The following is a 22,899-nucleotide window of genomic DNA, read 5'->3' on the forward strand; positions in this document are numbered from 1 at the left end:
TGAAGTGTATTCCATTCAGATTTCAACGGGCAGGTATGTACGTACAGGATTGAAGATAGGTCTGGGAGTCAGAGCTGGTTGATGTTCATATTATGTGTGTGAGGTGGGGGCGGTGCAGAGGAGGAGAAGCGGGGGGAGAGAGAGAGAGATGGAAGTTCCCTCTGACAGATTGGGAACTGAAGTGACTTGGAGACCTTGCTCTCAGAGGCTGTAAAAGTCAATGCTTCTTAGGCATTGTGGGCTTTTTGAATGTTAGTAGATTCGTTTCAGTCTCAGTCTTAAGGACAGTACGTTGGGTTTCCTATGGGCTTTGCTCGTTCTGATCGGTCGGCTCTTGTGTATGTCACAGCATTCGTGTGTGAAGGTACCAGTCATTGTCAACCCAAAGAGTTGGTGTGGTTGTAGGGCAGCAATAGGACCCACTGTCAAACCATGTCAGGGTTTTGCATTTGCCTAGGTGGCCTCCGGGGATGATGTATTGGTGTATTTTCACTGCAGGGAGAGGGTGATAGTAATGGCTCAAACACCTTACCTAAGGGGGAAGAAGTCGGCTGATCCTGGATCACTCCATTCCTGTGTCTTCTAAAAGACTTGCCCACTGACCTCATCCAGAGCTTGGTGTTTGATCTCTGGGAGCAGGTGATTCACCACCTTTGAGAGCCCCAAGCTGAGATCACAGATTCTCTGGGGGATCTCTTTCCACGTGTGAAGTTTATGGGCAGCTAAACCCTGCTCTTGTTGGGGTCACTTCTTTTGGGGAAGAAAAATTCTGCATCTGTGATAAATGGAAGGACGCTTGCCTTTTTGAAGGAAGCAGACAGCTTTTGGTTTCTCTGGGGAGAATTACTGGTGGGGACGGTCATGAAGAGAACCAAGTAACTCTTTTGAGCACATGACATCTCCTTGCTTAACTATTTCCCAGAACAATTCTAAAGAAATATAATACAGGTAAGTTTTGTTATGTTCTCATTGTGAGTTATGTTTACAAGAAACAAAAATCGGATTAGACTCATAGAGGAGGAAAAGCTTTTTCCTACCAGCAGCTTATGTTTTACATCACATGAATTCTAGCCATTTACAAAATTATCTGGTTTCTTGCCCCTACTCATGGTTGATTTTTTTCTTTCTTTTTCCATCTAGAGACCTTTGAATTATTTTTATTCATAAGTGAAAAATGTATTACAGCTTTATTTCCTTTTATTAATAGTTCCTTCTTGCCCTTAACCACATCTCTGACTTTTTGGCATGTAAAGTCCAGTGAGCTCATGCTTAATCATGTATAAACAACCATCTAATTATATGGTTTTGAATTTTCATTTGACCGACTACACAAAAATGACACAGAAAAGAGAAATCTGACAAGCCTCCCTGTCTTTGGATACCTGGCCTTTCTCTCCCTCACTCTCCCTTCACGCATTTAGTGAAATGCATGTTAAAACTTATCAAAAAATCAGTGTGCAGTTGCCAAGAATCTGAGGTAGAATTGTTCTTTTCAAGGCTACGTGTCAAAAAACAAATCAGTCGAGCTGAATTATATGTCTTCTTTACAAATTTCTTTCTGACTCTGTTCTTTCCTCCTCTGGACGGAGGTGTTACCACCATTCCCCGCGCCGCTGGTGTCCCATGACAGAACAGCCGGTATTCATGCAAGATTTCTCAATCTTCGTCCCTCTGACGCCTCACCTGAGGTGTAACAGCAACCATCCCAGCCGCCATGTTTTTGCACCCTCCCCCAGATCGCTCTGACTGACACATTTTTGAAAGAAGGTAGTGGGAAAGTCTTTGCAAACAAAGGCTCCCACTGTGTTGAAACAAGGAGGGAAGAAGTTGTCCATTTCCTTGGTCCTAGAGTTCTGAACGGGGAGCAGAATCTCTTCTGAACCTTGAGGTGGTTCACCACAGAGAGCTTGGTGTGCTGGATGGAAGAAGACCAAAGAAAAGATATGAATTCCTTTTATTATTTTTTTTCTGGATATATCCATCATTTCAAGATGAATACCTAGGAGAGTAGATTTGGCTGACTAGTATTTAACAGCTAGAAGAAGAAAGGGAAGGGATACCCCGTGAAATTTGGCAGAGGTGATTTATTTTTTCACTACTTCCTCAGCCTTAAAACCTAATTTGATTTCTCAAAGTTCTGTGACTCTGAAACCTGCCTATCTCTAAGTGCCACGTGACTTTATGTACTTAGATGGGGTAAGTTTATTTGGAAGCAAATTATATGGACTGTATTTTGATAATTTAGAGTTAGAATGGTCTTGCTAAGATTAGTGTCTGAACAGTCATCCTTACTGAAAATATTTTAGAGATACCTTCATAATTTATTTCACCAATGCATGTACAAGAAATGGTTTTTTGAACTATCTCCTTTAAGTCAAAACAAATCAGACTCAAAAACCCCATCTTGTTGGTGAGTAGGAACTTTAGTCAGTCATCGTTGCCTGGGGATGCCTACTATCTTGCTGGGGTGAAGCAAGATCCCAGGATCTTTGTACAGAGCAGAACATTCCAAGAGCTTTCCTGGTTCGTGGTCCACAGATTCTTGCTGAGGTGCCCACTGACCAGGCCCATAGGGTCTCTAGAAGTGTGTTGGTCTGTGCATTGCTCGGCCACAAGCAACTGTAGGGGCCGGAGTCCCAGATGCAGAGTCTGGTCTTTGTAGGTTTGTCATGCAGCCATGAGCCCCGCCCCCACTGCCTTCCTTGACTTTGGGCACTCTCCCCTTCTCCTGGCTTCCTCCTCAGAGCACCTGGGTATCTCAGTGGGGTTACGGTTCTACACAGGACTAGGAGAGAGGATGGAATCAAACAGCATCTACTTTTAGCTCTGTTACAATAACCCCTCTGGGACAAAGGAACACAAGTGATAAATCATAGCTCAGCACATCTTCTTGCCATATACCTGGACTGCTCATGGGCTTTTTTGGAGCACAGTGTCCAGAGGCTATGGCCTAGAGGCAGTCTCTCAGCCCTGGGGACTTCTGGGTGTAGGAAGCTGGGTGCTGTCTGGTTCTTAGAAGATGGGTGACTGAATTTTTAATGTAGGAAAGTGTAATCTCCATAATCATTGCCTCTTCTCTGGGTCTGATGCTTCTGGGCATCCCATCTGGACTTGCCAGCCCATGTAGCATATGTAACTGAAAATATTTATGGTAGAGTATGTGTCTCTTCGGACAGTTCTGAGGAATTATGGTTTGAGGGAAAACAGAGAGAGCCTAGCAGCTCTTAATGATGACTGTGTTAGCCTTGCCTTTTAGAACTAAGAAGCTATCTCTAATACGAAGGATTGAATGGGATTTTGCCTCTGAACCAGCTCTTAGATGCTGAAAAAAAAAATTCTATTGATTTGTATTGAGTGATTTAGACTACGCTCCTTTCATGTTGAGTGTGTGTGTGTGTGTGTGTGTGTGTGTGTGTGTGTGTGTGTGTAGGGAGTGTGGAGAAAGGGAGGCAAACTAGTAATGTTCCCAGCTGTTCAGTACTTTGGAGACCAGTGTCTCCAACAGTTGTGTTCACCAAGGATTATTGTCTTTCTTCCATTTATGATACATTTAAGTGGGAACTTCTCAACTACATTTGTGGTTTGAACTCGCCCTGCCTTATGGGTTGCCCTAAAGGTTTTTTTTCTGTATTCATTCGCCCAACAAATACATGTGGGGCACCTGCTCTCTGACAGACGGTCCCCAGTCACTGGTCCATACGGGGAGGGGTCTCACCAGTGGGCTGCTTTCCATTTCTCTTTCCATCTTTGCTTCCGGTTGACTTGGGGCTGTTGGGGAGGGGGGTGCGTATGGCAGCTCAGGGAAAACATGACCTTGATTTTTGGAGAAGACTTTGTAATCTAGTACTTCTTATAGGCCTTTCAAGAACCTTCTTTTCTGCTTTCTTTCTAAGGTCATTTGAGGTTACTCTGTGTTTGCTTCTGCCCGACTTGTCCCAAGCCTCATCACTGCATCCTGAGATCGTAGCCACAGTGTCCTAGCTTGGCTTCCTGTCTTCAGTCTTTGCTCTGTTTCCATATGTGCTATAAATAGTTAGACTGTCCCCTTCGTAGTTCCTCAGCACATCACAGGTGTGCCCAAACACTATAGCTTTCTCAAGGGGGACAGGGGGCTGGCCTAGGAGGTCCCATATAATCTGAAAATCTTTAATCAGAATGTGAATCCCTGTGGCGTATAGAGTACTTTCTGTGCGCTGGGCACTATTCTAAGTGTTTTACGCCCATTGACTTATTAGTTCTCCAAACAGCCTCGTGAAGATAGGTACACTTACCACCCCCACTTTCCCGATTAGGAAACAGAGGCACAGAGAGTTTAAGGAACTTGCCCAAGGTCACACGGCTGGCCCCAGTATTCCCATTCTTTTCTGCTTCACCGTGCTGCCTCCACACCACTTTCCCTCCTCGCTGTGGCCCGCCCACTCTTTGTGCTGCCCTCTCCCCTCCAGCATCAAGAGGCTGAGACCCAGCCTTACCCCTTCCACCAAGCCCCCTCCAGTTTTTGCAGATGTTTTTCTTGTTTGGACACTTGATGCGCTCAGCATGATGGCAACTGAGTTTAAGATTGGGTGTTTCCTGATCGTTTCATGCATTGGTTACAGTTCTCTCCAGCTGGTCAGATGCTCTTTGAGGGCTAACCCAACACTAGGGCTCCATTCGTACGGCAAGGCCCCAAGCCCACAGGTGGCGGTTAATAAATGTGACCTGCTCGAGGCGGGACAGAGGCAGTTTTCTCCCATTAGAGTCTGCGCCCTCCCCTCTTTGCTCCCAGCCTTTCTTACTATTTATGGAAGCCCTCTCCTCATAGAGCCAGTGTAATTATTTCATCTTGAACTCCTTTATTTTTAAAGATTACTCCCATGGTTTAAGCCCATTACATTAGATTGTAAGCAAGAGCCATCTGTGGACCCGCCCTCCCTGGCGTATACACACTAGCACGGTGCAGGGACACGGGAAATAAATACCCGATCACCGAGCAGTACATTCCTAAACATGCCTGCACTGGTATTACCATATTTCAGAGTAATCATTTGCTTATTTAACAAATATATCTCCTTTCTTCCCATGGGATTGTTAGAAAATTTGTCGAGGGAAAAGCAGTAAAATGTGCTTACATTTCCTCTTTGGTTTTCTAGGCTAATTGTTGGTGAACTTTATTTAACACTCTTGCTAAAGTCAGAGTCTCTACGGAGCATAGCAGCTCTCAGTTAACTTGGCAAATCATTACAAGGGAGAACAGAAGGGTCAGCATAAGCACTCTGTACTAATTGGTTGATAATTGATGTACAATAGCTGACTGATGGGACTTCAGCATATACACTTCGGGAATGTTGTTTAATGTATCTTTACATCTTTGTGAGGTGGTTCAGAGCTGTGTATTAATAACGTCTTAGCAGCAGTGCCTGGTGGTGGGGAGCAAGACTGAGGCTTCATGTCTAGGAATCTGGGCCCCTGAGTGGTACAGAAAGGAATACGATATTTTTTAATCTCTCGGGGTATAAGTACGATCCCGTTTAATGCAGGGATCAAATGCAATGAGTAATGCTGGTGATTCTGTACTAGGGGGCCAACATTCCAGAATGCTGACAAAGAGTGTTGGTGTGAAAGTTGTATTCTTTGTGGGGTAAACTTGGTAGATACCAGCTGCGCTCCCGAGGGCAAAGTAGTGGGAGAAGTGCACGCCCTCGTGGGAATCTTCATTACTCTGGATTCAGGTTCGGCCCGTTTACTGGCTGGGAGGAAGTACCTCACTTTGCAGTGGAGTTCCCCCAAACTAGTCTTTATGTGATTCCCCCCTCCTTTTTAAATTCCATCTCCTGGGTCTTTGTCAACCGATTATGAAACCCTCCACCTTATTCTTGCTTCCATGAGCGGCACCTCCTTATTTCTGTCCTTGACCAGCCTGCGGGTGGCTTCTGGTTCACGTGCGCCTCCAGCTTTGTCCCCGAGGCCTCCCGATTATTCTTGGGCAGGGCTGGCTTTCAGCGGGCGCACCACCACCACGGCACAGGGTCCAGGTGGCTGCCGGCTGGCCCGTTGCACCAGTCGCTTCTGGCCTCGTTGGTGGGAGGGGGAACCCGTGAGTCTGCAGTAATTCACAGGGGGAGCCTGTGAATCTGGAAACACTGATTCGCAGCTGGGTTTGGAGCCATTGATGAATACCTACTGCAGGTTGTTAGAGCAAGTTCTCCAGGACGACAAAGCAGTCCTGAGTCTGTCTCCTCCCGTTCTCCTGGTCAGACAGAGCCTCCTCCTACAGGCAGCCCTGACTCCTCTTCCTTTCGCCCCAGCCCACGCCTTGCCTGCTCCTGCTGTTTCCGTGACTACACTCAGGCATCTCCTTCTCGTCCGCGTGCTCGTCCTTCCTTTTATTTGCTCCGCTGGGAGTGTTATTATATGCATGTGCATTTTTGAAAGCTCTAAGGGTAAAGGCTCTGTAATAGAAAGATACGTTTAACTTTGTTACATTGGGTTTCCCAAAGCTATCTGACTATGGATCTCTCCATGACCTTGCCATACTTGTTACCATTGAATACCCTTCGACTTCCTGAAGAACTCTGGGAAATGCCTTTGTGGTTAAAATTCTTCTTCTTCGATGAATTGTCTGGAACACAGAGATCTCTCCCTCCTCTGAACTCCCATCTCTGAAATTCAGCTTCCTGCTTAATCCTGTACAGTGCAGTCTCATTATCTGATTGTTCCCAGGCGAGTATGTCTTGTCTCGACAGATGGTAAGCTCCGTGGAGGCAGGACGCCATGTCCGGTATTCCTTACCTTCCATAGGGTTTCGTGCAGTTTTGAGCATTTGTCACATTTGCTAGCTTGAGATGCTTTGCCCTGGGTAGAAAAGCCAGTTATGTCCTTCCGATTCTCATCATTTGGTGGTGTTGGCCATTTACCCGTGCCTCGACGTATTCAGAGTTACACGCTACACACATACAAGCGCTAAGTTGTTACTATACAACATGGCAAGTGGAGTGTGCTTAGTATGCAAGCTTTTTTTATTTCCAGTCTTCGGGCGGAATATGAACGAAAGAGGGAGCCCTGAAGCCGGGGCCCATCCACAGGGGGAGAAGTCTACTGCGTGTTGAGAAGGTCTTGGAAAGGGGGGTGCCAGCCTGTAGTCTTTGTCACTCCGGAGAGAAGAGGCATTAAAGACAATTTCAGAAAGGTATGAGGGAAGCCCTTGAATAAAATATAATTAACACTTACAATGTATTTATTAAGTGCCAAGCCCTAAATATACGACCTGTCGTAGATATTTTAATCCTCAAAACAACTCAGTGAGGTGTGTACTCGTATTAGTCCCGTTTTAGAGATCAGGACAGTGAGGCACAGAGAGGTTAAGTAGGTTGTCTAAGGTCACACAGGCAGTCCATGGTGGAGCTGGGGTGCTAACCGTACTCACTGTAGTGCTTACGTGCTGTTAATTTGCACTTGGTTTTTTTTTCCCTCCATTTTTCTGCTTTTTCATCTTCCTTCAGTGCCCTGATATGCAGTGATTTACTAACCTACCTCAGCATGAGTCTCAAAACCTTTCCTTGAAATGCATGATCCTAGATTGGAAAACAACTGCTCTGAAGGGTATTATTGGGATAATTGGTAATATATGAATATAAGTGGTATATTTCATACTAATATGTCCTTGCCAAATGTCTTGAATTTGATGATTATTCTATGGTTTTGTGTATTTAGGGGTGAAGGACAAAAATCTCGAATATTTTTAAATGGTTCAACAAATTAATAATAATAACAGTAATCTTATGTAGAGATAGAGAGCTGGATGGATAAAGCGGTAAATACAGTTTATCAATAGACAAAACAGATAGACTTCATTGTACTGTTCTTGCAATTTTTCTATAGTTCTGAAATGTTTTAATTTTTTTTTTAACGTTTATTTATTTTTGAGACAGAGAGAGACAGAGCATGAATGGGCGAGGGTCAGAGAGAGGGAGACACAGAATCTGAAACAGGCTCCAGGCTCTGAGCGGTCAGCACAGAGCCTGACGCGGGGCTCGAACTCACGGACCGTGAGATCATGACCTGAGCCGAAGTCGGACACTTAACCGACTGAGCCACCCAGGCGCCCCAGTTCTGAAATGTTTTAAAGTGAAAGGATGGGAAGGAAATCCTGGTCCTTAGAGATGGAAAGGCATATATTAATAGATACTTATCCTTTCACTGTCCCCATTTTAGGGAATAGGACATCAAGGCACAGAGACATTAGAGCCCTTGCCCAGTGTCACACAGCCAGTGCGTTGGGGAGACAGGACTCAAATCCCGATGTGTATTATTTTTCTGTTTCCGTAACAACCTGCGTTTGTGTTAGGTTGAACCATATAGAAATTGTTTTTATTTGGGTATATTTGACCTGTGAAGAAAGCCATTTCATATGACCCAGCCTAGAAGCAGGGATCGCCACTTTTGTAATGGATAGTTGGTTTGGTATTCATCTCTGTAGCCAGAATAAGGGCTTCATGGAGGCCAAGACCCTGTCCATCTGTCTCCAGGGGCTCCCTGGCTTAGGCATTCAGTAAGGTTCAGTTAAAGGAATAATAACAACCACAAACTTTGGGTACCTCTCCCTAAGACCCTCCCACATATATGCCGTTTCTGTCCCCCCTCCATATCTCTGTCATTTCTAGAGGAACCAGTGGGTAAACATCAATCATTCTGAGGGGCGTAGCCTCAGCAGGGAGAATTGTGACACCATCCACTGTTGGACTTCAAGAGAACCCTTTTAACTAACGAAGACGTTAATTAAAAACATGCCCCTGCGAAGATTACTTCTCAGTTCTGAGACTCAAAAATGCAGTACTTTTGCACTCCTCACCAGCACGCAGTGATTTTGGCTAGAATGTATGTAGTCCTCGGAATGCCATCTCCTCGGATCCTTCCTTGAGCAGTAAACACGTTTTTAAAAAACATCATGCAGTCTCTAAAAATAAGCGGTATTTCAAAACGAAAACCAGCACACAAGTAGTTGGCACATCTGGGAGACAGAAAAGTTGTGTGGTTTGTTTTCAGGGAGTGACAAGCCAAGGAACATTCAAACTTGGCCAAATGCAAACTTCTCTTCTATCTGCGATGACACCTGGTTCTTAAAAAGTTGGCTCTGGCCTCAAAGCAGAGAGAATATTGGAAGTGGGTAGAGAATTAAATAGCATCATTTACTATCTTGTTTTGCGCAAGGAATTATAAGAAAGTGTTTTCTTCTTCAAGAAAGAGAACGGAACAAAAAAGCAGTGTGAGGCATGAATAATAATAGCAGCAGGCACTACACTGACACCTGACGTCCCCCGACTACCTACTACGTGCCAGAAAACGTGCGGGGTCCTTTACGTGTGTGATCAGTGCTAGATGCACAGCGATCCTGTGAGGTAGTGTTATTGCTCTTCCCATTTTACAGATGAGAGGACATAGGGACAAGGCCTACAAACGCTGCAGTAATTGCCCGAGTCACATGGCCACCGGGGGTGGAGGCGGGCCACCCCAAGTCAGGCTGCCTCCAGAGCGCAGCGTGCTTCTGAGCGGTCTGGGGGTGCTCCTTCTGTCTGGCACCATGAAAACAACATTAGAGTTGGATGGTTGCATTGAGCACCGTGGACCTTGGTCAAAGTATCGTCTGCCTCCCCTCGTGAGAGGGACAGTACCATTTTCCAGAACGTTCTCACGGCTGCGCCACAATCGTGGCCTGTTTCCCATACATTTACTGTTCACCCTCGTGCTTTCAGACGCTGCCATTCCTCTGTGGTTAGATGAGATTCAAGGTGGCCAGGGGGTTTGGGAGGAGGAAGTGGTGTGGTAACAATGAGGCGACACTGGGGAAGGGAGGGTTAATGTCTCTGTGTTACAGAGCAAGGAGATGGTCTGACTGTGCGAAGCCAGGGCGGAGGGTAACAGAGGCAGTTGCTGCCCGGGAGGACGGGTTTCTAATTATTCCCACCGGCTTCGTCTTTGGCTCAGACCTAGTCGGCAGTGCTGTGGAGAAGCATCAAGGGGGACTTAGTTGGAGTTTGCTTTTGAAAACCAGGAGAGATTCAGTGGAAATAATGTGTGACTCTTTAATATTCATGTGCAACTGTCTTTTATTTTTCATTCATTCATCAAAATTTTTGTTCATTGAGGTGTACTGCCGTGTGACGCTATATTGGTTTCAGGTGTGCCACACGGGGACTCCGTATTTACACGCACCGTGAAATGATCCCCCCAGGAAGCCCGGTTACCACCCACACGTACTTACACACATCCATCCTTCCTTCCTTCCTTCCTTCCTTCCTTCCTTCCTTCCTTCCTTCTTTCCTCTTCCTTCCTTCCTTCCTTCCTTCCTTCCTTCCTTCCTTTCTCTTCCTTCCTTCCTTCCTTTGTTTTTCTTTTTCTTTCTTTCTTTCTTTCTTTCTTTCTTTCTTTCTTTCTTTCTTTCTTTCCTTTTCTTTTCTTTTCTTTCTTTTTCTTCCTTCCTTCCTTCTTTCCTTCCTTCCTTCATTTCTCTTTCTTCCTTCCTTCTTTTCCCTTCCTTCCTTCCTTCCTTCCTTTCCCTTCCTTCCTTCCTTCCTTCCTTCCTTCCTTCCTTCCTTCCTTCCTTCCTCTTTCTTTCTTTCTTTCTTTCTTTCTTTCTTTCTTTCTTTCTTTCTTTCTTTCTTTCTTTCTTCTCTTTCTTTCTTGTGATGAGGGCTTTTAAGATTGACTCCCTTAACAGCTTTCAGACACGCAAAACAGTATCATTACCCATAGTCACCACGCTGTACAGGACATGCCCATGACTTACTTATTTTGTCAGTGGAACTGTAGGTCCCTTCACCACCCCTCCCCCGGAACCACTAACCTGTTCTCTGTGTCCACATTCATTCATTCCTTCTTAACTTCAGTGACACACTTCGGTGGGTACTGTCGTCCAGGCCCTCTCGCTAGGTGCCGCGGAAGCAGAACTGCCTCAGCCAAGGTCTTTAGAGAGCCATAAGGTATAAAAGAGGAGGAGGTGACAGGCACGTAAACATTACAGTTCCCGAAAGGTGCTGAGGCAGATGTGTTGTGAGAGGTGATGGGGGGAGGAAAAGCACTGGTCGCATCTGCCCGGCTGGCAGTGGGGGAGGGGAGGGGGGAGGAGGTGACCTCTGAGTTGAGGCAGTGAAAATGGAAAGGTGCTCCCGATCGTGTTCGTATTTATTGATTGTAAGGTATGCGTGTTTCCACATCAGAGTGTCTCTGAAGCCTCGACACTAGTTTCTCCGGCAGTGTGTTCTTACCTCATGTAAAAGAATACTGTGCCTTACAATATATGGCCTCTTAGCTTTGATGAAGAAAGTATCAGTATGCTTTGCCTTCAGGTAGGATTTCTCTGGTTGTGCTGTTCCAGCTGGTAATATGTCTTTGTTTTAAAGGTAGGTATTAGCACCTTTTTATGGAGAAGGAATCAGACGATGTGTGACATGGAATTTGACTGAATACCTGACACCTGATGTTGCTTTTAGTAGCAGTGGCTACGGTGATGGAACCTGGGGAGGCATTTCAAGTGTCTTACCCACCGGGCTAGGCCACGAACCATCACATTGCCACTTTCCAAGGTGAAAATTGAGGGTTTGAAAAGCAAATGGCATGTAGCTTGTTGGAAATTGCAAAAATACTAAGTTTACGATCATTGCACGAGAACACATCCACTGCTTTTGGCGTCAAGATGGGGACCTGAGGGCACAGTGTTGTATGAGTTTATGAGAGAAGAGAGACTATCTGTGATAGGTCTTTCAAGGCACGAGAAGATACATCAGGTATAAGCAGCAGTGGGTGAGTAGAGAGAAAAAAAAAATTAGAGAAATTTCTGTTGGAGCGAATAGTCTTGGCAAGTATCCAAGGAGGAAACTAAGCATCCAGTATCTAAACTTAAGCTTACAGGTGCCATGAAAATACACCAGAGTGGAATCCATTTCTGCTCTGTCATGAAATCCCTGTGTGGCCTTGGGCAAGTGAATTACCACTGAGATTTCCCAGAGGGCTGGACTAAAAAGCAGGCTCCTGCCAGCTAAAAACACTGTGACTCTCTCAGCATTTTTGAGATGTGGTTTCATTGATGAGAGTATGGTTATTGCTCCGAGTTCTTGTTTATCCTTTAGTTTTGTGGGCTCTTAGAAGAGACTGTTACAAAAGATGACAAAGTCATTTTTTGGTTGTTGATTTAATTTCTGGAAAACAAAATAGGAAATTATGTCCCTTAGGGCTAAGCAAAGTTACCATGATGATTTTCTACTTACTTTGATCCCAGATAGATGAATGAGGAGTATGGGGAACTTGGTGAAAAAAATTTTAGAGCCTAATTTGTTAAAATCTGACATCATATTTATTTTTGTCTGAAATGGGAACAGAGTGTACAGTCACTGAGACTTGACCAGGTAGTTTGCAAAGAATGTTTGAAACAGTACATCCATGTGAAAAGAATGTCTAGAATGATCCAACCACGATTATTTTTTTTTTATAAGTGACTCATGGCGGTGTTCGACTTTCTCTTGATGCTTTTCACTTTTCCATCATGACACAGATTTTTGTGGGTTTCTTTTTTTTCCCTTTCTCCTTGGGGTACGTACCAAATTTTACTGCGTTTGGAGATTGTTACTAATGAAATGAGAAGTCTATGTTGGACTTGGTTACCATCCTGTTTTTAGAATGAGTGTTTCGTTTGCTACTCTTTCATCCTGATCTTTTTTTAATTGGGTATATGTCCGATGACAATGTATTGGGATGAAGAGGAGAAATCAGAACTGGAAAGACATGGCCAGACTATCTCCCTTAAAAGAGGTGTCATAGAAGGCCGGAATTGGAAGGAAGTAAACCAGTTAAATGTGTTTTGTTCAGGAGTGTCAACTTTTCCTTGCTGGGTGATCCAAAACACGGGCTATTCTAGAAGAAACTTCTAGATGCAAGTAATCCCGTCTACTTACCACCTTGACCCTTTAGGGAAGGACATGATAGAATATGGTTCTCAATAAGTGGGTACTTCTATGTAGAAGGAGCGAAATGTAAGCACATTTTGTATCAATGGTGATTTTTATTGTAGGGTTTTTATTGCAGCGATGGCTTTTTAATTGGAACTACAGAATGCTTTTGGTATCACTAATCCTAAAAATGAACAAAAAGATGATCCGAGGACTGGCTTGAAAGAGGAGCCCCGACGTAAGTGTGCACGTGTGTGTATTGACTGATTTCTGATGTAAGGGACATGAAAGCTAACCTGATTCATTTGTTTTTAGGGGCTCTTGGCTTTGGGCCTCAGTGCAAGTCCATTGGAAAAGGCAGCTGCAACAATCTAGTGGTCACCAGCAGTCCCATGATGGTTCAGCGACTGGGACCCAGTTCACCTCCAGCAAGCCAGGTCTCTACAGCATGCAACCAGATCAGTCCTAGCTTACAGAGGGCAATGAATGCTGCCAACCTGAATATACCTCCTTCAGATACCAGGTCTCAAGTTACTTTTTTTTTCCCCCTTCTTATGGTATAATCACACCCCACAAGTGTTTTCCCTTCCCTTCCTGAACACATGCGCGCACACACACACACACACACGCACACACACTCACTCACTCACTCACTCACTCACTCACTCAAGCAACTCTTTGGATTTGAGCTTTGTAGGGGAATGCATATAAAAACTAAGAATGTGTCATAATATCATCTTAATTGGGAAGAATGGTTTAATACCTGCTGTCTCATAGCGCGAGTGAAATTAGTGCCCAGTTTGAGATTTGGGGGCCTTAGTGACTAAGGCCTTGTGTGTAAATCCTGCAACTCCTGGGGAGGCTGGGTCCTGTCATGGCTGGAGAAGCGAGACGTGCCGTGTACCTCTCTCTCTGAGCTGCTCATTTCTCGGTGTATGTGCGGCAGTGTCCCCAGGCTGCTTTCTCCTCTGTTTTGTCTGTCCATGCATCCGCATGTCCACCCAGATATCGATGAAGTACCTACCGTCTGCATAATGCAACAGCTGAAGTTTAGGGAGATGGTAGAAGTAAAGATAGAAGTTACCATTTCCAGGCTTTACCATGTGTTCGGGAAGACACGCTTTCAGGTACGAATTACACAGCATTTCACCACAGTGCCTCCTCTGGTGCCGGAATATGTGGCTCCAGTAAGGGCTGTGTGTCAGTCTCTGTGGGAGAGAATCGAATACGAAGGGGCAATCACCCCTGCGGACAAATCTTTGTTATCTCTCAAGGTTGATATGATAGGGAACCTAAAATCAAAATACCGTGCAATGCCTAAAGTCCATTTCTGTGTTTGAAATGATTGGGTTCGTCTTCCTTAAGTAGCCTTCCTTGAGACACACAATCTGGAGTTTTGCCTCTTCATCCTGGCCCTGCTGTAACTGTGATTTTGGAAAGGAATTGGACTCTCAGACCTCTGTTCCTCTTCCCGGGGGACGGAATCTGGTGACGTGTCTCACAGTCGTGGGGGCCCGTTCCTCCTTGCTCTCCTTCCCCCCCCCCCCCTTCCCCTCTGTCTCTTTTCCCTCTCACCTGTCTGCACCGTCCTCCCAGCCACTGCTTGAGACTCAGAAATCAGAGTTCCCGGATCCTTTATTTCATGCCAGTTTTTCCATGAGATGGAAACTTGTTTTTCACCTGAGAATTTTTGTGATGGGAAACTGCTGCTGTCATTTTCCCATCGATGATTATGCCTGGAGGGACTCCTCACAGTTGCTGAGTATTGCATGTAAAATGAACTGTGCTCTGGGATAGGTGTCATTGGGAAACCTTCAGCTTCCCGTCTGTAGCAAGTCCAGCACATGCCTTGAAGGCAGAGAGTCATAATTAATGGAGAAAGTGACGGCAGGCAGGGCACAGGCGGCTTCAGCCACGCACCTGATGCAGTCCCTTTCATGGGTCGGCCAGAGAAGGGTCATTATCTCAGTGTTTTCTGGCATATCTGATTCCTTAGCATAATTTCGTATCCTTAAAGGACAGCATCTTAAAGGTGCATTGACATATGTTTTTGGACTCTGTATTCTGTGAGTCCTTCTATGGAAATAATTCTTTGGCAGGGTGAGCAAAGGAACAGGAGTTGGGAGGTGGGGTGGCTTGGTGAAGTATGGAAATTACTTTTAGCAATTTGGGAAGGTTGCATTTATTTGTGATCCTTAAGTTGCTTTGTGTGTTCCATCAGAGGAGAGAAAGGGTAGGAGGCAGCCGTTCAACTTGAAGGCATTTTGCTGTCTAGAGATAAAGAGAAGACGGAGACAGAATCATCTGTGTGTTTTATCCACTGGAGACATGCCCGGGGGAAGTGGGTGAGGGGGAATGAACTGTTCAGACAGAGCGATGGCTGTCCTATAGAAAGCTGTAAAATTTATTGTTTTCTCCTGATTATCTATGTAGTTGTTATTCGTGATGGAAAATATGGAAAAGCACAAGTAAATGATAGTTCTCCGGGACCCTACCACCCACAGGCGACCATGGGGGGGATTATGAGACACACCCTTCCAGTTATGTGCAAACACATCATCAGAGGCCTAGGTTTTTCTTTCCACCAAATTGATCTATAATTATCTACATAGTGTTATAATTACCTTTTTTTTTAATTAATAGAAACACTTTGTTTTGTAATAAAAACCTTCAGCATCATATAATGGTTTCTTCCCGCCCAAGATTCCATTTTATTTTTTTTTTAAAAACTAGCATTTTTATCAGTCTCTTATTACTGAGCACTTTTAGTTGGTTCCCTTTGTTTAAATATTATAAGTAATACTTTATTGGCTCGATTTTGTAAGTCTTCTGTTGCATATCTCTGGTTATTAGAATAATTTTTTTAAAATTTGTAATGTTTATTTTATTTTTGAGAGAGAAAGACAGTGTGTGAGTGGAGGAGGGGCAGAGAGAGAGAGAGAGAGACACGCACACAGAATCCGAAACAGGGGCCTGATTCTGTGAACCAGGAGATCATGACCTGAGCCGAAATTGGATGCTTAACTGACTGAGCCACCTGGGGGCCCTGGTTATTAGAATAAATTCTTAGAAGCAAAGTGTCTGAGTTAAAGGAGATGTACAGCTTTGAGGCTTTTGATATGTATTCCCAAATTGCACTGCAGGAAAGGTCTACCCATTGATAAACTCACCAGTAGTCTGAGAGTTCCTGATTTCTTATTAAATACTAGGTTTTATTGTTTTGGTACCTTTTGCCAGTTTGGTGTGCAAATTGTTACTTGATCTTAATCCGAATTCTCTTAATGATTGATAATATTGACTAGTCCCCCATAGATTTACCGTGTGTATTTCTTCTTTGGACCTTATTTGAGTACTTTTCTTCCGGAGTGCTCATTTTGGAAAATGCACTGTTCTGTAGCTTTGCTGGGTTCTGTTTAATCCAGGATGCGCAACGTGCCCTGATGCTGTGTATTTGCCTCTGTCAGTTTCCCAACCATTTCTGACTAGCCCCAGTTACTGACAAATGCAAACTATACCTTACCTTCTCGAAGACCCAGCAGCCATTCTTGGTTTAGACATTGCCAAAACTCTGTAATACAGAGTTTTTTTGTATTGTGTGTATTTCGTCTAAAATGGCAAGTGCTGATAGGATAGCCTCCACAGTGGCTCCACATGCCAGTGTAGTAAAAGTTGGGCCACAGGAGAGATTAGACACTACGTGCATGGGTTTTGTATGTGTTTAGCTTTCCTAGTGCATTCACATATATTGCGATTCTGCATTTTATGATTGAATATTCATAAACCATCTGCGAGTATTATCTCTGTTTTATAGATGGTAGAACCAAGACCCATAAAGTCTAAATGCTTTGCCTCGTGTCACTTAGCTTGTTGTCGGTTACAGAGTGCGACCATCAGTCTAATAATGTCATTCTAGATCTGTGATCTAGGTCATACTAGAGCTAGTAAACCGGAGATACTTGGAGGTGATTACTGGTGGTGGAGTTTCTTAGGGTTTCCTTTTGGGTTGGAATATCTCCACAAAGCTCAGAGGAGGCCAAGGGGATTGAGGATGGACTCTGGGCTCTCGGTAAGTTCTAGTATTTTAAAAAGTCATACTGCCTTCAGATGGAGTGCTAATTCTTCTGGGGCGTTTGCCCATGCTCATAGATAAGAACTTAAAGATAGACTAGGGCTCGTGTTTCCCATGTCGTATATAACATACATTCTCTTGAGGATCAGTTTGAGGAAGTCAATGTGATCTGTAAGTTAGTATTTCTTTTGAACTTGGTGTTGAACCAAGCCATCCAGCTTGGCCATCACACCCCTTATGGTGCCATGAGGGTTACTAAGCTCTTGCCTCACCAGCCACCCTAACCTGTTTCACTGATGGAGTTTCTCATAATGGTTTTATTTGGTTTGAGCTCTGTCTCTTTCCTTTCCTATAGAACTCCAAATTAACCAGTCACCAGCAATAATACCCATAGGAGCAGGTGAACATACGGAAATGGAGACTGTCTTGTATGGTGATAGATCCACAGCCCTTTGTCAGTTTCTTCCCCGTGGGCCTGGTGGGCCCAGCATCAGGGGCTATAGGAGAGAGTCCTTGGGACTCTTCTCACGGTCATTTAGTGCCTTGTTGCAGAAGGAGAACAGAAAATGTGGGTTCTAATCCTAGCTTGTAGGACCTTAAGCTTGTTATACCAGGTCTGTGAACCAGGCAGAGTATTCTGGACCACATTTGGGGTATGATGTGGACAAAACGGAGATATATGTGATCCGGCTAGGTGACTGCCTGTCCCAGGCGACTTCATTTGTATTTCCATAAGGAGTTTCTGTGTGTGTTTGTTGGGTATCAGTGGGGGGAATTGCACAGAACCTCAGTTTTATTCTCTGTAATATAGAAGTTATTTTAAATATCCAGTTTACTCACCTCACAGGCTGTATCACATGTGATTATGTGCAGGGAAGATGCCTTGTAAGCTATAAATGATGGTGACATATCATCATACTGATTATTCACCTTCTTAATCAACAGTTTTTGAAAACTTATGATATATCTCATAGTCTGGTGGGTACCAGGGAGACAAAAATGATCCCTCATGTGGAAGGGTTTTGGATTTCACTGAGAAGGATAACACCCACAGATGCCTATAGCAGAGGCTACGTTTAAGGCACAGTACAGACAGTATACAACTTCTTTTGGAAAGAGGTCTCTTCTGAGAGCTGGTGTATTTGGGAGAAGTTTCATGGATTAGAACTTTGAATGTTGGAAAGAGCTGGGTAATTGCACATGGGGGAGATTGGTGGCTAGGCAAAGCTCATTTGTTGGAAGTTTTGTTCGTATTAGGTGTTTGATCTAGAAGAGTGAGTTCTCTGTTCATATTATTGCCATAGAAAACAAAATATAGCATTTGCTTTCTGGAAAGTATATGGTAACTGTCTTAGGAAACGGAGATGTCCACAGAGCCAAGGGACGTGCCTGCGTGGGGTTATGATCAGATTTGAATCATGCCATAATTAGGTGTAATTTGGCAAAAATAAGAAATATCTCTCGACAGTGGAATAAATGAACATGTCTCACTGTAGGCTGCCCTCAAACTGAATAATGTAATCTCACATGCAAAGTATATGCGGGTGGGTAAAAGACCTTCTGCCCGATATTCACTGCTTAAAAACCTGAAATGCTCCAGTATGACAGTGACCAGGCAAATGGACCATTTGAGAATGTTCTGTAAACCTTCTCGACCTCAGGGTGTAAAGCAAAGTCAGTTGTCTTTGCCTCATATATGACACGACTACTGATTTGGCTTGGGTCAGAAAGCAATTCCGGAATCTCTCTGGGGAAGGGACCAAAAGGCCCTTGACATCCCATCACCAGGAGCCTTGAGCTGATTTCTGCAAGGAGTCCTTGCACGCTGCAGGTGTGCGGGGGGAAATAATTGAAAATGTCCGCGGGGAATTAAAAAAAAAAAAAACACGGATGGTTCAGAAACCACTTTGGGGCTTGCAAAAGGACTTCAGCTCGAATATAAAAATGGGGATGGTGAAAAAAAAAAATCTGTGTCAAGGGCAACTGGACGTAAATTCCTGCTGTGTTTGTCATTGGTAAACATTACTTCACTCGATGGAAACATCACATCGATAACGGTGTTATCTATCACCTTATCCTGTGCATTTGAGAGTCAAGATGTTTTCTTACTGATATCTCATACTTGTAGGAAACAGTGTTCCTGGCTCCCATTTAGTGAGAAGGAGCTGGAGGAACAGATGGGATGGAAATGCTTCTCTCCTTTCCCTCAGTTCTTTGCAACAGGTTGCTGTACCACAGCTGTAGTATAGTAAATGGGTTCGTTCTGGGAAGAGAGATGCTCTGTTGAGTATTTCGTTTTGGTTAATTTTTGGCGGGGGGGGGGGGGGGGGAGGGGGGCAGAAAAAAATCTCCATAGAAAGCCAGTGCAGGTACATAAGAATGAGCCAGGTTTTTCTGGTAGATACCCTGTCTGCATCAGGAAATCAAGTGAGTGATACAGCTAACCTCTTCGTGACGAATTTACGTCCAAGGGTTGGACATTTCCTTTCAACGCTTTTTAAGGCAGTGGTGTCCCAGTAAAGCAAAACGAATTTTCAAGTGGCCAGACTACATTACAAGCCATTTTGAGATGCAGGTAAAGACTGTGACCCATGGGGCATGTTTCGTAAAGGGTAAGAAGAACAGGAGACAGATTGTTGCCAAAATGGACTCTCCTAAATGCAGAAAATCTGCTTTTGGTCCCAGGGCTGCTCTAATTAAGTACAGGGACTCGCGGAAAACCCCAGACTAGCAAGCGTCGTTAAACCCTGCATGGCCCAAGTGCATAATTCCAAATAGGGCTTGATTTTTCAGGCTGTCATTCCCTTATGTATCATAGCTGTCTTTTGTATATTTTCATTTCCTGGGTTGATTTGATGTTGTCACTGAGTGCTGAGGGAGTGAGTTGCTATCTCTTCAAGAAATCTTTAGAATTCCTGATCATCAGTGAAATGTTGTGAAATTAGTATTGGGTCCCCTGGATGACCGTTTGACTTTGAGGATTCACTTCTTTTCCCCCCAAATGAAGCATGGGTTTCTGTTTTACTCAGCCAAATAGAATAAGCTCAAAGGGTGGAACTCTGTTTAGACTCGTATCCCCTGCAATGTCTATCTGTAGTGTGCTGTGCACAGTAAGCGCTTAATAAATACTTGCTTATTTGGTTTGCCATGAAATGGCATCAGTAATTATTCCCAGGTCTCTAAATTTTTCCCCTGACATTAAAAAAGATATTTAAAAACAAAGCAAGGGCTATTTATTATCATTAAAGTATTAAGATTATTTATAACAATAGATCTTTTGTTTTGTGATTCCAGTGAGCATTAGCCGCTATTGTTCTTCTTGGTAAAATGTTATTTACCTGGAACTAAAAGCCTTGGGTTTTATCTTAGCCAAAGAATGTGTGTTTAGCCGAGAATGTAATTAGGGGAAATACTTAAGGGATTGTCAATGCAGTGTTCTTTTAGCTCTTAAGCAATCCATATCCTGCTAAAATGTTTGTCTTTTCCCCCCCCTTTCTGGCTGCTGTTCCAGGTCCCTTACTTCTCGTGAGTCTTTGGCGTCCACGACTTTGAGTCTGACGGAAAGTCAGTCGGCCTTGAGCGTGAAACAAGAGTGGTCTCATGGCTACAGGGCTGTCCCGTCGCTGCCCTCCAGCCACGGCTCCCAGAATGGCATCGATCTAGGGGACCTCCTTAGCCTTCCTCCGGGGACAGCCATGTCCAGCAATAATGTCTCTAACTCACTGCCGTCCTACCTTTTCGGCGTGGACAACAGCCACTCTCCTTACCCGAGCCCCCGGCACTCGTCGGCCAGGTCCCACTCGGCCCGCTCCAAGAAGAGAGCGCTGTCCTTGTCCCCGCTGTCCGATGGCATTGGGATAGACTTCAATACCATCATCCGCACCTCGCCCACGTCGCTGGTGGCCTACATCAACGGGTCGAGGGCTTCCCCGGCCAACGTGTCCCCGCAGCCCGAGGTCTACGGGCACTTCCTCGGCGTGCGCGGAAGCTGCATCCCCTCGCCGTGCTCGGGGCCCAGCGGCCAGAAGGGGTTGCGGGGGGCGGGCGGGGGCGGGGGCCCTGCGCCCCCGGCCTACGGCGAGGACGGCGCGCTGGAGTACGAGCGCATGCAGCAGCTGGAGCACGGGGGCCCGCAGCCCGGCCTGGTCGCCAACACGGTGGTGCAGCACGGCCTGCCCGACCCCGACGGCCAGCCGGCCGGCCTGCTCAAGACCGAGCGCCTGGATGACTTCCCGGGGGGCGCCCTGGACCTGCCCCCCGCGGTCCCGCTGCCCCCGCTGCCGACGGCCCCCCAGGGCCCCCCGCCCCCCTACCACGCCCACCCACACCTGCACCACCCGGAGCTGGGCCCCCGCGCCCCGCCGCTGGCCCTGCCCCGGGCCGCGCTGGACGAGGACGGCGACGTGGAAGACGCGGGGGGCAAACACTGCTGTCGCTGGATCGACTGCAGCGCCCTGTACGAGCAGCAGGAGGAACTTGTGCGCCACATCGAGAAGGTTCACATCGACCAGCGCAAAGGGGAAGACTTCACTTGCTTCTGGGCCGGCTGTCCTCGCAGGTACAAGCCGTTCAACGCCCGGTACAAACTGCTGATCCACATGCGAGTCCACTCCGGGGAGAAGCCCAACAAGTGCACGGTGAGTCTCCTCAGGGTCGCAGGGGGTCGCTGCAGGTGCACGGGGGTCTTTCCGAACTTGGCCGCCAGTCGGAGCTCCTCCTCGGGTTTACGGAATTTGGATACGTGCGGGCCTAGGGATCCATGAAAGGCGACTTCCCTTCAGCCCCGGGACAGGAAAGGTTGTTTTAAATTATTAGCGGCGGTGGTCTCTCTCCACTTCTCGATGCTCTTCTGCGGACGTAACGTGATCCCAAAACGTCAGGGGGAGGTGGATATCGGCCGCGCTGTCCAGAATCTTGGAAAATCCCTGCCTCCCAGGCACCAGCTTGAAGTTGCTGAAATGTGCAGGGCAGAGAAACACACACTGCCTACCAGCGAGCTTCAGCTTTTTTTCCAAAGCAAATAGTCAGTGATTTTTTTCCTCCCCTCCAATAACTGGGCGAGCGCTGGGGTTGGAGGAGGGTGTAGTTCTGATATTTGGAAAGGAACTCACACTTAGCGACTTGGCTAGTAAAAATGTTGCCGCATACACCCACACCGCGGCACTCCGGGCTTGTGAGACTAGTTAATGATTTATAGCCGGCATAACAACACCCAGGGGATACCACAGAAGCAGGATCTCACAGGATCTTGCTGGATTTTAAGGAGAGACAATTTTGTGGGGAAGTACAAGAAGAAGGAAGCAAGAGGGGACTTTGGTGTGGAAGGGAGCGGGCGTAGCGTCTCTTTCTCCCCTGCCTCCCCTTTTCACGACATCGATCCTGGAACTGTGTCTGTTTCTTGGCAAAACTTACTATTTTTGAATAATAGGACCCTTAAGTGATTTCACAATCATTTCACACCTAGCAGAAACCCTGAGGGTTTACAAGCAGGACATCACCCTTGGGATCATAGGGCAGCTTTGCACAATCTCAGACAGCTCGCTTAACTCTTTGAAGGAGAAGAACATGTGTTTTATATTAGTTTAGATGGACAGGACTATTTCTTTCGGAGTTAAAATCCGAGAATTGTAGGTGCTCCCCGGATATTGGATATGCCGCCGCTCACCGAATGCGTGAAATGTATAAATCATCTCGAAAAGGAACTGATTCAGACCCTGGCCAGCGTCGCTCCTCGCTGTAGTAGGTCTTGATGAGAAAGAACCTGGGCCATGTTTGTGTTTGATTGTAGATTGGTCACGTTGTCCGATTTATGTAAAAGCAAACCAAACAGGTGATAGCTGTAATGCAGGTATTGGAAGCACCTTTTTACTATCCAGTAGGTATTTCTGAAAGAGTTTTAAGAATTTCTGG

At 45.5% G+C, this 22,899-nt stretch overlaps 1 protein-coding gene across 6 annotated transcripts in view; it reads left to right on the top strand.

The window, feature by feature from the left end:
- GLIS3 (GLIS family zinc finger 3) overlaps positions 1–22,899 on the top strand; it is a 544,141-nt gene that overhangs the window by 229,552 nt on the left and 291,690 nt on the right. For all 6 annotated transcript variants that reach the window (XM_042964562.1, XM_042964563.1, XM_042964561.1 and 3 more), the window contains 2 exons: positions 13,236–13,443; positions 20,501–21,626. In XM_042964562.1, coding sequence (XP_042820496.1) covers positions 13,236–13,443; positions 20,501–21,626 — 1,334 coding nt within the window. The remainder of the gene's footprint in view (positions 1–13,235; positions 13,444–20,500; positions 21,627–22,899) is intronic.

The sequence above is a fragment of the Panthera tigris genome, chromosome D4, assembly GCF_018350195.1.
Source record: "Panthera tigris isolate Pti1 chromosome D4, P.tigris_Pti1_mat1.1, whole genome shotgun sequence".
Taxonomy (NCBI): domain Eukaryota; kingdom Metazoa; phylum Chordata; class Mammalia; order Carnivora; family Felidae; genus Panthera; species Panthera tigris.